This window comes from Oncorhynchus gorbuscha, linkage group LG18, assembly GCF_021184085.1.
Source record: "Oncorhynchus gorbuscha isolate QuinsamMale2020 ecotype Even-year linkage group LG18, OgorEven_v1.0, whole genome shotgun sequence".
Taxonomy (NCBI): Eukaryota; Metazoa; Chordata; class Actinopteri; order Salmoniformes; family Salmonidae; genus Oncorhynchus; species Oncorhynchus gorbuscha.
Window position 1 is genome coordinate 83434287 of NC_060190.1, and position 12952 is coordinate 83447238.

The 12952-nt window shown below is 46.2% G+C and overlaps 1 protein-coding gene across 4 annotated transcripts in view; it reads left to right on the top strand.

Annotated features, from left to right (window-relative positions):
* The window catches only part of nuf2 (UF2 component of NDC80 kinetochore complex), a 37744-nt gene extending 25728 nt beyond the window's left edge, over positions 1-12016 (top strand). For 2 of the 4 annotated variants that reach the window (XM_046310284.1, XM_046310283.1), the window contains 8 exons: positions 447-544; positions 2270-2343; positions 6411-6504; positions 6623-6685; positions 6762-7040; positions 8351-8526; positions 9269-9404; positions 9864-12016. In XM_046310284.1, the coding sequence (XP_046166240.1) occupies positions 447-544; positions 2270-2343; positions 6411-6504; positions 6623-6685; positions 6762-7040; positions 8351-8526; positions 9269-9404; positions 9864-9971 (1028 nt within the window). In that variant the 3' untranslated portion in view covers positions 9972-12016. The remainder of the gene's footprint in view (positions 1-446; positions 545-2269; positions 2344-6410; positions 6505-6622; positions 6686-6761; positions 7041-8350; positions 8527-9268; positions 9405-9863) is intronic. The other 2 variants (XM_046310285.1, XM_046310286.1) reach the window with 2 other exon arrangements.
* The last annotated feature ends 936 nt before the right edge of the window (positions 12017-12952 follow it).

The following is a 12952-nucleotide window of genomic DNA, read 5'->3' on the forward strand; positions in this document are numbered from 1 at the left end:
ACACAAATGAGGGTTGAGGGTGACTGAGCGCACAAATGAGGGTTGAGGGTGACTGAGAGCACAAATGAGGGTTGATGGTGACAGAGCACAAATGAGGGTCGCACACTAGCTCACGACCTCCATCAACAGACGATTTTAATTTACAATGGGAAATGAATGTTTCTGCAACAAATGTTAGTGCATTGTATCAATTAATTCCTTTAATCAAACCAAATAGTTTTAAACTACAACGTACCGTATTAGAGAGCCCATGTATCGAATCGTCCTGAAAGGGAAAGATGCACATCCCTGGCGTCAATCGATGGTTCTGTGCCATGTCATCGACTGTGCAGTTAGACACCATATTGCTAATTCATATCATGTGATTAGCTGATATGTTAAATTCCTATCCACGTCCACCACCCTTAGATAACCTTCCTATCTCCCTGTGTGTCCGTCCTTTACAGAGGTGAAGAGGACGGTGACCATCCTGAGTGGCATCATGAACTACCTTCACTTCAGGAAGCAGAGGCTTGATATGACTATGGGACACCAGGAGAGATTTGTAAGTCTGACTGAGATACATTATCCCCTACTGCTCAGTTACAACTGGGACACATTATCCCCTACTGCTCAGTTACAACTGGGACACATTATCCCCTACTGCTCAGTTACAACTGAGATACATTATCCCCTACTGCTCAGTTATAACTGGGACACATTAGCCCCTACTGCTCAGTTACAACTGGGACACATTGTCCCCTATTCTAAAATAGATTAAATTGTTTTTTTCCCCTTCGTCAATCACATCAATATCCCATAATGACAAAGCAAAAAGTTTATTTTGACAAATTTGCACATAAAAACAATCACATTTACTTGAGTATTCAGACCCTTCAACATGCATACAAAGGATTCCAAAAAGTTTCTGAGTCAATGTTTTTAAAATGAATCCTCATGTTGTCTAATATCTAAATAAATGATCATATTTCAGACAGATATTACTATGTTCAATGGCAAAAAAAGAACAAAGAGCGCGCCCACGTTCACACGTGCAAAAAGACTTGGAACGACTACAAATAGTTCTCCATTAAAAAAAATAAAGAAACAAGCCTAAAACCTTGTATAAAGACTGTTGACATCTACTGGAAGCCAAAGGAACTGCAATCTGGGAGGTGGAAATGAGATCTTTCAACAGCATTGCATTGGAAGTCATTCTGAGCTCCCCCAAAAATAATTCCGGATCGATTTTCCTCTGGTTTTTGCCTGCGATATCAGTTCTGTTATACTCCCAGACATTATTTTAACAGTTTTAGAAACTTTAGAGTTTTCTATCCAATTCTACCAATTATATACATGTCCTAGCTTCTGGGCCTGAGTAACAGGCAGTTTACTTTGGGCACGGCAGACAGGGAGAAATTCAGGAAACTAGCCTTACTCGCAGAGGTTAACTACATATGCAGGTAAACCAAAAATATACTCCTGTGTATTGATTTTAAGGAAGGCATTGATGTTTATGGTTACATTTGTGCAACGATTGTGCTTTTTTCGCGAATGTGCTTTTGTTAAATCATCACTCGTTTGGCGAAGTTGAAGTAGGCTGTGATTCGACGATAAATTAACAGGTACCGCAGTGATTATATGCAACGTAGGACAATCTCGTTAACCTAGTAACATCATCAACCATGTATAGTTAACTAGTAATTATGTGAAGATTGATTGTTTTTTTTTATAAGATAAGTTTAATGCTAGCTAGCAACTTACCTTGGCTCATTGCAGCCACAAGGTCCTTTTGACACTGCACTCTCGTAACAGGTGGTCAACTTGCCACACAGTCTCCTCGTGGATTGCAATGTAATTGGCCATAACCGGTGTCCAAAAAGGCTGATTATGAATTGTTATGAAATCAGCCCTAATTAATCTGCTGACCTCTGGTACGGTAGGTTAGGGTGGTATATGGCACGGTAGCGTAGTGTGAAGGGTACGGTAGTGTTGTGTGAATGGTACTGTAGGGTATGGTAGGGTTGTGTGAAGGGCAGGGTACGGTAGGGTACTGTAATGTGCAGGGTATGGTAAGGTACTGTAATGTGCAGGGTACGGTAGGGTTGTGTGAAGGGCAGGGTACGGTAGGGTACTGTAATGTGCAGGGTATGGTAAGGTACTGTAATGTGCAGGGTACGGTAGGGTTGTGTGAAGGGCAGGGTACGGTAGGGTACTGTAATGTGCAGGGTATGGTAGGGTACACTAGTGTGAAGGGTATGGTAACAGTAGTGTGTTCTCGTTGTTTCAGAGAGAAGACATGGACAAGCTTCAGGCTTACTCACGAGGAACTAAAGACGCTCAGAAGAAAATGGACAAGCTGACGTAAGTGTTACATTTACATTTACATTTAAGTCATTTAGCAGACGCTCTTATCCAGAGCGACTTACAAATTGGTGCATTCACCTTATGACATCCAGTGGGACAGTCACTTAACAATAGTGCATCTAAAACTTAGGGGGGTGGGGTGAGAGGGATTACTTAACCTATCCTAGGTATTCCTTAAAGAGGTGGGGTTTCAGGTGTCTCCGGAAGGTGGTGATTGACTCCGCTGTCCTGGCGTCGTGAGGGAGTTTGTTCCACCATTGGGGGCCAGGGCAGCGAACAGTTTTGACTGGGCTGAGCGGGAGCTGTACTTCCTCAGTGGTAGGGAGGCGAGCAGGCCAGAGGTGGATGAACGCAGTGCCCTTGTTTGGGTGTAGGGCCTGATCAGAGCCTGGAGGTACTGAGGTGCCGTTCCCCTCACAGCTCCGTAGGCAAGCACCATGGTCTTGTAGCGGATGCGAGCTTCAACTGGAAGCCAGTGGAGAGAACGGAGGAGCGGGGTGACGTGAGAGAACTTGGGAAGGTTGAACACCAGACGGGCTGCGGCGTTCTGGATGAGTTGAAGGGGTTTAATGGCACAGGCAGGGAGCCCAGCCAACAGCGAGTTGCAGTAATCCAGACGGGAGATGACAAGTGCCTGGATTAGGACCTGCGCCGCTTCCTGTGTGAGGCAGGGTCGTACTCTGCGGATGTTGTAGAGCATGAACCTACAGGAACGGGCCACCGCCTTGATGTTAGTTGAGAACGACAGGGTGTTGTCCAGGATCACGCCAAGGTTCTTGGCGCTCTGGGAGGAGGACACAATGGAGTTGTCAACCGTGATGGCGAGATCATGGAACAGGCAGTCCTTCCCCGGGAGGAAGAGCAGCTCCGTCTTGCCGAGGTTCAGCTTGAGGTGGTGATCCGTCATCCACACTGATATGTCTGCCAGACATGCAGAGATGCGATTCGCCACCTGGTCATCAGAAGGGGGAAAGGAGAAGATTAATTGTGTGTCGTCTGCATAGCAATGATAAGAGAGACCATGTGAGGTTATGACAGAGCCAAGTGACTTGGTGTATAGCGAGAATAGGAGAGGGCCAAGAACAGAGCCCTGGGGACACCAGTGGTGAGAGCGCGTGGTGAGGAGACAGATTCTCGCCACGCCACCTGGTAGGAGCGACCTGTCAGGTAGGACGCAATCCAAGCGTGGGCGCGCCGGAGATGCCCAACTCGGAGAGGGTGGAGAGGAGGATCTGATGGTTCACAGTATCGAAGGCAGCCGATAGATCTAGAAGGATGAGAGCAGAGGAGAGAGAGTTAGCTTTAGCAGTGCGGAGCGCCTCCGTGATACAGAGGAGAGCAGTCTCAGTTGAATGACTAGTCTTGAAACCTGACTGATTTGGATCAAGAAGGTCATTCAGAGAGAGATAGCGGGAGAGCTGGCCAAGGACGGCACGTTCAAGAGTTTTGGAGAGAAAAGAAAGAAGGGATACTGGTCTGTAATTGTTGACATCGGAGGGATCGAGTGTAGGTTTTTTCAGAAGGGGTGCAACTCTCGCTCTCTTGAAGACGGAAGGGACGTAGCCAACGGTCAGGGATGAGTTGATGAGCGAGGTGAGGTAAGGGAGAAGGTCTCCGGAAATGGTCTGGAGAAGAGAGGAGGGGATAGGGTCAAGCGGGCAGGTTGTTGGGCGGCCGGCCGGCCGTCACAAGACGCGAGATTTCATCTGAGAGAGAGGGGAGAAAGAGGTCAGAGCACAGGGTAGGGCAGTGTGAGCAGAACCAGCGGTGTCGTTTGACTTAGCAAACGAGGATCGGATGTCGTCGACCTTCTTTTCAAAATGGTTGACGAAGTCATCTGCAGAGAGGGAGGAGGGGGGAGGGGGCGGAGGATTCAGGAGGGAGGAGAAGGTGGCAAAGAGCTTCCTAGGGTTAGAGGCAGATGCTTGGAATTTAGCGTGGTAGAAAGTGGCTTTAGCAGCAGAGACAGAGGAGGAAAATGTAGAGAGGAGGGAGTGAAAGGATGCCAGGTCCGCAGGGAGGCGAGTTTTCCTCCATTTCCGCTCGGCTGCCCGGAGCCCTGTTCTGTGAGCTCGCAATGAGTCATCGAGCCACGGAGCGGGAGGGAGGACCGAGCCGGCCTGGAGGATAGGGGACATAGAGAGTCAAGGGATGCAGAGAGGGAGGAGAGGAGGGTTGAGGAGGCAGAATCAGGAGATAGGTGGGAGAAGGTTTGAGCGGAGGGAAGAGATGATAGGATGGAAGAGGAGAGAGTAGCGGGGGAGAGAGAGCGAAGGTTGGGACGGCGCGATACCATCCGAGTAGGGGCAGTGTGGGAGGTGTTGGATGAGAGCGAGAGGGAAAAGGATACAAGGCAGTGGTCGGAGACTTGGAGGGGAGTTGCAATGAGGTTAGTGGAAGAACAGCATCTAGTAAAGATGAGGTCGAGCGTATTGCCTGCCTTGTGAGTAGGGGGGAAGGTGAGAGGGTGAGGTCAAAAGAGGAGAGGAGTGGAAAGAAGGAGGCAGAGAGGAAAGAGTCAAAGGTAGACGTGGGGAGGTTAAAGTCGCCCAGAACTGTGAGAGGTGAGCCGTCCTCAGGAAAGGAGCTTATCAAGGCATCAAGCTCATTGATGAACTCTCCGAGGGAACCTGGAGGGCGATAAATGATAAGGATGTTAAGCTTGAAAGGGCTAGTAACTGTGACAGCATGGAATTCAAAGGAGGCGATAGACAGATGGGTAAGGGGAGAAAGAGAGAATGACCACTTGGGAGAGATGAGGATCCCGGTGCCACCACCCCGCTGACCAGAAGCTCTCGGGGTGTGCGAGAACACGTGGGCGGACGAAGAGAGAGCAGTAGGAGTAGCAGTGTTGTCTGTGGTGATCCATGTTTCCGTCAGTGCCAAGAAGTCGAGGGACTGGAGGGAGGCATAGGCTGAGATGAACTCTGCCTTGTTGACCGCAGATTGGCAGTTCCAGAGGCTACCGGAGACCTGGAACTCCACGTGGGTCGTGTGCGCTGGGACCACCAGAGTAGGGTGGCCGCGGCCACGCGGTGAGGAGCGTTTGTATGGTCTGTGCAGAGAGGAGAGAACAGGGATAAACAGACACATAGTTGACAGGCTACAGAAAAGGCTACGCTAATGCAAAGGAGATTGGAATGACAAGTGGACTACACGTCTCGAATGTTCAGAAAGTTAAGCTACGTAGCAAGAATCTTATTGACTAAAATGATTAAAATGATACAGTACTGCTGAAGTAGGCCAGCTGGCAGTGGGTGCGTTGTTGACACTACACTAATCAAGTCGTTCCGTTGAGTGTAATAGTTTCTGCAGTGTTGCTATTCGGGGGCTAGCAGGCTAGCTAGCAGTGTTGTTTACGTTACGTTGCGTTAAAAGAACGACAATAGATGGCTAGCGAACCTAGAAAATCGCTCTAGACTACACAATTATCTTTGATACAAAGACGGCTATGTAGCTAGCTAAGTAGCTAGCTACGATCAAACAAATTAAACCGTTGTACTGTAATGAAATGAAGTGAAAATGTGATACTACCTGTGAGTGCGACCGGGTAGTTGAGTTCTATACAGAAGACGTTGGCTAGCGTTGGCTAGCTGTTGGCTAGCTAGCAGAGTCACCTACGTGACTCTGCTACGTGTTGAAGGAGAGGATGCCACAAGACTATTGAGATGCAGCCCTGGAAGATGAAACGAGCTGTAGTGCATTAGACTATTGAGATGCAGCCCTGGAAGATGAACCGATCTGTAGTGCATTAGACTATTGAGATGCAGCCCTGGAAGATGAACCGATCTGTAGTGCATTAGACTATTGAGATGCAGCCCTGGAAGATGAACCGATCTGTAGTGCATTAGACTATTGAGATGCAGCCCTGGATGATGAAACTATCTGTAGTGCATTAGACTATTGAGATGCAGCCCTGGAAGATGAAACGAGCTGTAGTGCATTAGACTATTGAGATGCAGCCCTGGATGATGAAACGAGCTGTAGTGCATTAGACTATTGAGATGCAGCCCTGGAAGATGAAAAGATCTGTTGTACTTCTGACCTCTGACTCCTCTCTCCAGTACCATCCCTCCAGAGCAGCAGGCTGAAGCGAGGGAATTGGACTCTGCTCTGTCTGACCTGCAGACCAACACCATGCACCAATACCAGGAAGTGGTAGGTACTGTACAGTACTCCACCAGGTCATATTCATTAGGTACCATACAGAACAAAAGACAACTGGGGAGGGACTATGTGGACTTGTTCAAGAAGAAACCTTTATGTTTCGTTTCAGAATGCCATCAATGAGAATATTGCAGAGTGGAAATCGGAGATGGCAGAGAAGTCCCAAAAATTGGTACGTTATGATCAAGCTGAAGAATGCATTGAAATGTTAAAATGATTATTCTACGACTAAAATGTGTGTCTGTCAGACCCAGTTGAAGGTTGATGTGGCCACTCTAAAGGAGAACATTGGTAAGCTAAAGTCTCAGATCGTTGAGTCTCCTGAAGAGATGAAGATTCAGATGGAGAAGATGAAGGAAAACGTGAAGAACATCAAGCTGGCCATCGAGATGGCAGACGAGCGTCTGGTAGGGCTGCAGAGTAATGTCCAGGGTGTGACTCACAGCGAGGCTGACATCCAGCTGATATTCAAACTACTGCAGGACCTCCAGAGCTCCATGAACAAGACCCAACAGCACCAGGAAGAGGTTAGTACTGTTGTTGTTGTTAGACCCAACAGCACCAGGAAGAGGTTAGTACTGTTGTTGTTAGACCCAACAGCACCAGGAAGAGGTTAGTACTGTTGTTGTTGTTAGACCCAACAGCACCAGGAAGAGGTTAGTACTGTTGTTGTTGATTTTAGACCCAACAGCACCAGGAAGAGGTTAGTACTGTTGTTGTTGTTAGACCCAATAGCACCAGGAAGAGGTTAGTACTGTTGTTGTTAGACCCAACAGCACAAGGAAGAGGTTAGTACTGTTGTTGTTGTTAGACCCAACAGCACAAGGAAGAGGTTAGTACTGTTGTTGTTGTTAGACCCAACAGCACAAGGAAGAGGTTAGTACTGTTGTTGTTGTTAGACCCAACAGCACCAGGAAGAGGTTAGTACTGTTGTTGTTGTTAGACCCAACAGCACCAGGAAGAGGTTAGTACTGTTGTTGTTGTTAGACCCAACAGCACAAGGAAGAGGTTAGTACTGTTGTTGTTGTTAGACCCAACAGCTCCAGTACCACTGTGTTACTGTCGAACTGTGTTACTGTCCAACTGTGTTACTGTCCTACTGTGTTAATGTCCTACTGTGTTACTGTCCTACTGTGTTACTGTCCTACTGTGTTACTGTCCTACTGTGTTACTGTCCAACTGTCCTACTGTGTTACTGTCCTACTGTGTTACTGTCCTACTGTGTTAATGTCCTACTGTGTTACTGTCCAACTGTGTTACTGGAAACTGTGTTACTGTCCAACTGTGTTACTGTCCAACTGTGTTACTGTCCAACTGTGTTACTGTGTTACTGTCCTACTGTGTTACTGTCCAACTGTGTTACTGTCCTACTGTGTTAATGTCCTACTGTGTTACTGTCCTACTGTGTTACTGTCCAACTGTGTTACTGTCCAACTGTGTTACTGTCCAACTGTGTTACTGTCCAACTGTGTTACTGTCCAACTGTGTTACTGTGTTACTGTCCTACTGTGTTACTGTCCTACTGTGTTACTGTCCTACTGTGTTACTGTCCTACTGTGTTACTGTCCTACTGGGTGCACAAACAAAAGAGCTTACATGAAGCATTGAGTAAATGTTAAACTTGGACCTCAAATGTAATGCTTTTGCCGTCTGAGGTGCAATAAGCTAAGTGTGTGTGTGTGTGTGTGTGTGTGTGTGTGTGTGTGTGTGTGTGTGTGTGTGTGTGTGTGTGTGTGTGTGTGTGTGTGTGTGTGTGTGTGTGTGTGTGTGTGTGTGTGTGTGTGTGTGTGTGTGTGTGTGTGTGTGTGTGTGTGTGTGTGTGTGTGTGTGTGTGTAGGCCCAGGCTCTGGTGTGTGTGTATGAGGCACAGCAGAAGGAACTGAAGAACCATGGTGTGGAGGAGGGCCAGCTGAAGAGATCTTTAGGGATGAAGATGGACAAGGAGTCCAAACAACATATACGAAGACAGAAGAAGAAGGAGATTAAGGATCAATACATTGAGGATGTACTAGGGTAGGAGAGGGGAACGAGTAGGGAGGAGAAGAGTAGATGAGGGGAGGAGAAGAGTAGATGAAGGGAGCAGAAGAGTAGATGAAGGGAGCAGAAGAGTAGATGAGGGGAGGAGAAGAGTAGATGAGGGGAGGAGGAGAGAAGAGTAGGGAGGGAGGAGAAGAGAAGAGTAGGGAGGAGAAGAGAAGAGTAGGGAGGAGAAGAGAAGAGTAGGGAGGGAGGAGAAGAGAAGAGTAGGGAGGAGAAGAGAAGAGTAGGGAGGGGAGGAGAAGAGAAGAGTAGGGAGGAGAAGAGAAGAGTAGGGAGGAGAAGAGAAGAGTAGGGAGGAGAAGAGAAGAGTAGGGAAGAGTAGGGAGGGGAGGAGAAGAGAAGAGAAGAGAAGAGTAGGGAAGAGAAGAGAAGAGTAGGGAGGGGAGGAGAAGAGAAGAGAAGAGTAGGGAGGAGAAGAGAAGAGAAGAGTAGGAGAGGAGAGGAGAAGAGAAGAGTAGGGAGGAGAAGAGAAGAGTAGAGTAGGGAGGAGAGGAGAAGAGAAGAGTAGGGAGGAGAGGAGAAGAGAGGAGAAGAGAAGAGTAGGGAGGGGAGGAGAAGAGAAGAGTAGGGAGGAGAGGAGAAGAGAAGAGTAGGGAGGAGAGGAGAAGAGTGGGGAGGAGAGAAGAAGCGTAGAGGGGAGGAGCAGAGTAGGGAAGAGAATAGTAGGGAGGAGGGTGGAGGAGTATGCTTAAATTAAATATGTGTGTCTCTATAGTCAGTGTGACAATGTTCACCAGAAGAGGGAGCAGATAGCGGACCAGATCCAGGAGAGAGACAGGGATTCTCAACACCTCCGCAGTCAGATGACCAACCTGAGGGACACCTGCAGTCAGGAGACTGAGAAAGCTCAGGTAACACACCACAGGCACAACATAAATGTCTAGATGACCAACCTGAGGGACACCTGCAGTCAGGAGACTGAGAAAGCTCAGGTAACACACCACAGGCACAACATAAATGTCTAGATGACCAACCTGAGGGACACCTGCAGTCAGGAGACTGAGAAAGCTCAGGTAACACACCACAGGCACAACATAAATGTCTAGATGACCAACCTGAGGGACACCTGCAGTCAGGAGACGGCGAGAGCTCAGGTACTGTATATCTACACACCTTACATGTATAATATCTATAGTGTGAGGTATGTAGTTAAACAGTGTTATATATATATATATCTACACACCTTACAGGTTGGCAGGTCTGAATATGAATGCATTTTGCAACACAATTTTAAGTCCAAGTACACTGGTGCAATATCAACCTTGACACTGAACCAATCACCTTTTCATATTTCTCTATATGGCCACCAGGACCTGTTTGATCGTCTGCTGGCAGCTCTGGATCACTTCCATAAACGCATACAGAACCACGTCGTCGAGGGCAACAACGACATCGTCAAGATGACTGCTAACTTCTAACCCAGTGTAGTTGACTTCTCTACATCTGTCATTAGTTTAGCTCAGCTCTGCTAACTTCTAACCCAGTGTAGTTGACTTCTCTACATCTGTCATTAGTTTAGCTCAGCTCTGCTAACTTCTAACCCAGTGTAGTTGACTTCTCTACATCTGTCATTAGTTTAGCTCAGCTCTGCTAACTTCTAACCCAGTGTAGTTGACTTCTCCACATCTGTCATTAGTTTAGCTCAGCTCTGCTAACTTCTAACCCAGTGTAGTTGACTTCTCCACATCTGTCATTAGCTTAGCTCTGCTAACTTCTAACCCAGTGTAGTTGACTTCTCTACATCTGTCATTAGTTTAGCTCTGCTAACTTCTAACCCAGTGTAGTTGACTCCTCTACATCTGTCATTAGTTTAGCTCTGCTAACTTCTAACCCAGTGTAGTTGACTTCTCCACATCTGTCATTAGTTTAGCTCAGCTCTGCTAACTTCTAACCCAGTGTAGTTGACTTCTCTACATCTGTCATTAGTTTAGCTCAGCTCTGCTAACTTCTAACCCAGTGTAGTTGACTTCTCTACATCTGTCATTAGTTTAGCTCAGCTCTGCTAACTTCTAACCCAGTGTAGTTGACTTCTCTACATCTGTCATTAGTTTAGCTCAGCTCTGCTAACTTCTAACCCAGTGTAGTTGACTTCTCCACATCTGTCATTAGCTTAGCTCTGCTAACTTCTAACCCAGTGTAGTTGACTTCTCCACATCTGTCATTAGTTTAGCTCTGCTAACTTCTAACCCAGTGTAGTTGACTTCTCTACATCTGTCATTAGTTTAGCTCAGCTCTGCTAACTTCTAACCCAGTGTAGTTGACTTCTCCACATCTGTCATTAGCTTAGCTCTGCTAACTTCTAACCCAGTGTAGTTGACTTCTCCACATCTGTCATTAGCTTAGCTCTGCTAACTTCTAACCCAGTGTAGTTGACTTCTCCACATCTGTCATTAGTTTAGCTCTGCTAACTTCTAACCCAGTGTAGTTGACTTCTCTACATCTGTCATTAGTTTAGCTCAGCTCTGCTAACTTCTAACCCAGTGTAGTTGACTTCTCTACATCTGTCATTAGTTTAGCTCAGCTCTGCTAACTTCTAACCCAGTGTAGTTGACTCCTCTACATCTGTCATTAGTTTAGCTCTGCTAACTTCTAACCCAGTGTAGTTGACTTCTCCACATCTGTCATTAGTTTAGCTCAGCTCTGCTAACTTCTAACCCAGTGTAGTTGACTTCTCTACATCTGTCATTAGTTTAGCTCAGCTCTGCTAACTTCTAACCCAGTGTAGTTGACTTCTCTACATCTGTCATTAGTTTAGCTCAGCTCTGCTAACTTCTAACCCAGTGTAGTTGACTTCTCCACATCTGTCATTAGTTTAGCTCAGCTCTGCTAACTTCTAACCCAGTGTAGTTGACTTCTCTACATCTGTCATTAGTTTAGCTCAGCTCTGCTAACTTCTAACCCAGTGTAGTTGACTTCTCTACATCTGTCATTAGTTTAGCTCAGCTCTGCTAACTTCTAACCCAGTGTAGTTGACTTCTCCACATCTGTCATTAGTTTAGCTCAGCTCTGCTAACTTCTAACCCAGTGTAGTTGACTTCTCCACATCTGTCATTAGTTTAGCTCAGCTCTGCTAACTTCTAACCCAGTGTAGTTGACTTCTCTACATCTGTCATTAGTTTAGCTCAGCTCTGCTAACTTCTAACCCAGTGTAGTTGACTTCTCTACATCTGTCATTAGTTTAGCTCAGCTCTGCTAACTTCTAACCCAGTGTAGTTGACTTCTCCACATCTGTCATTAGTTTAGCTCTGCTAACTTCTAACCCAGTGTAGTTGACTTCTCTACATCTGTCATTAGTTTAGCTCAGCTCTGCTAACTTCTAACCCAGTGTAGTTGACTTCTCCACATCTGTCATTAGTTTAGCTCTGCTAACTTCTAACCCAGTGTAGTTGACTCCTCTCCATGTCTTATTTTGAAAACATACAAACATGCAACTTTTATTTGTGAATAAAAATATCTATTCTCACTCTGCAGTGTCACCATCTGTTAATGTTTATTCATGTGACCACTTTTCAATTTTGTATATGAGACAAAACAATTGAATAGCATGACTATATAATTAGATGGTGCTGGAGGAGATGGCTGCTGTTTTACTGTCTCCAAACCAATTGTGCTATTGTGTTTTTTTTGTGTGTAATTTGTAACTTATGTGTGCATTATTAGGAGCTGAGAGGGTGGTACCCTCTCAGGTCCTGGAACCCGAAAAGGGAGATATGGAGAACTAAAAGAGGGAAGTGTGAGTTGTAATTATTTTGCTAGTAATGTGGTCCCACCTGCCCTGAATGACGGGACGCCACTGCTGTTACCTATGGGGTTTTACATTTTTTGGTTTCAAACCGTCCAGTTGGTGGCGGCAAAACACTTTTTTTATAGTGTAGCCCGCCATAAAACCCACAGAAAAAGAAGAAGAAGCAGCAGAATCTTCCTGTTTTTGTGGTTTAATTTGAGATTTGCTCCCTGCAATTGTGTTTGCCCAGTTTTGAGGTGCGTCTGTGCAAACTGGTGAGACATGAGAACACCTTTACAACAATACTCTGACAAGCAGCATCAAAAGACAACAGCTGGAGGGATATGTCACAGATCTCATCAAATCAAAATGAATTTATATAGCCCTTCTTACATCAGCTGATATCTCAAAGAGCTGTACAGCCTAAAATCCCAAACAGCAAGCAATGCAGGTGTAGAAGCACGGTGGCTAGGAAACACTCCCAGTCACATTCTGGCTGTGCCGGGTGGAAATTAGAACGGCCAAGATGTTCAAATGTTCATTGATGACCAGCAGGGTCAAATAATAATCACAGTAGTTGTCGAGGGTGAAACAAGTCAGCACCTCAGGAGTAAATGTCAGTTGGCTTTTCATAGGCGATCATTGGAGAGTATCTCTACTACTCCTGCTGTCTCT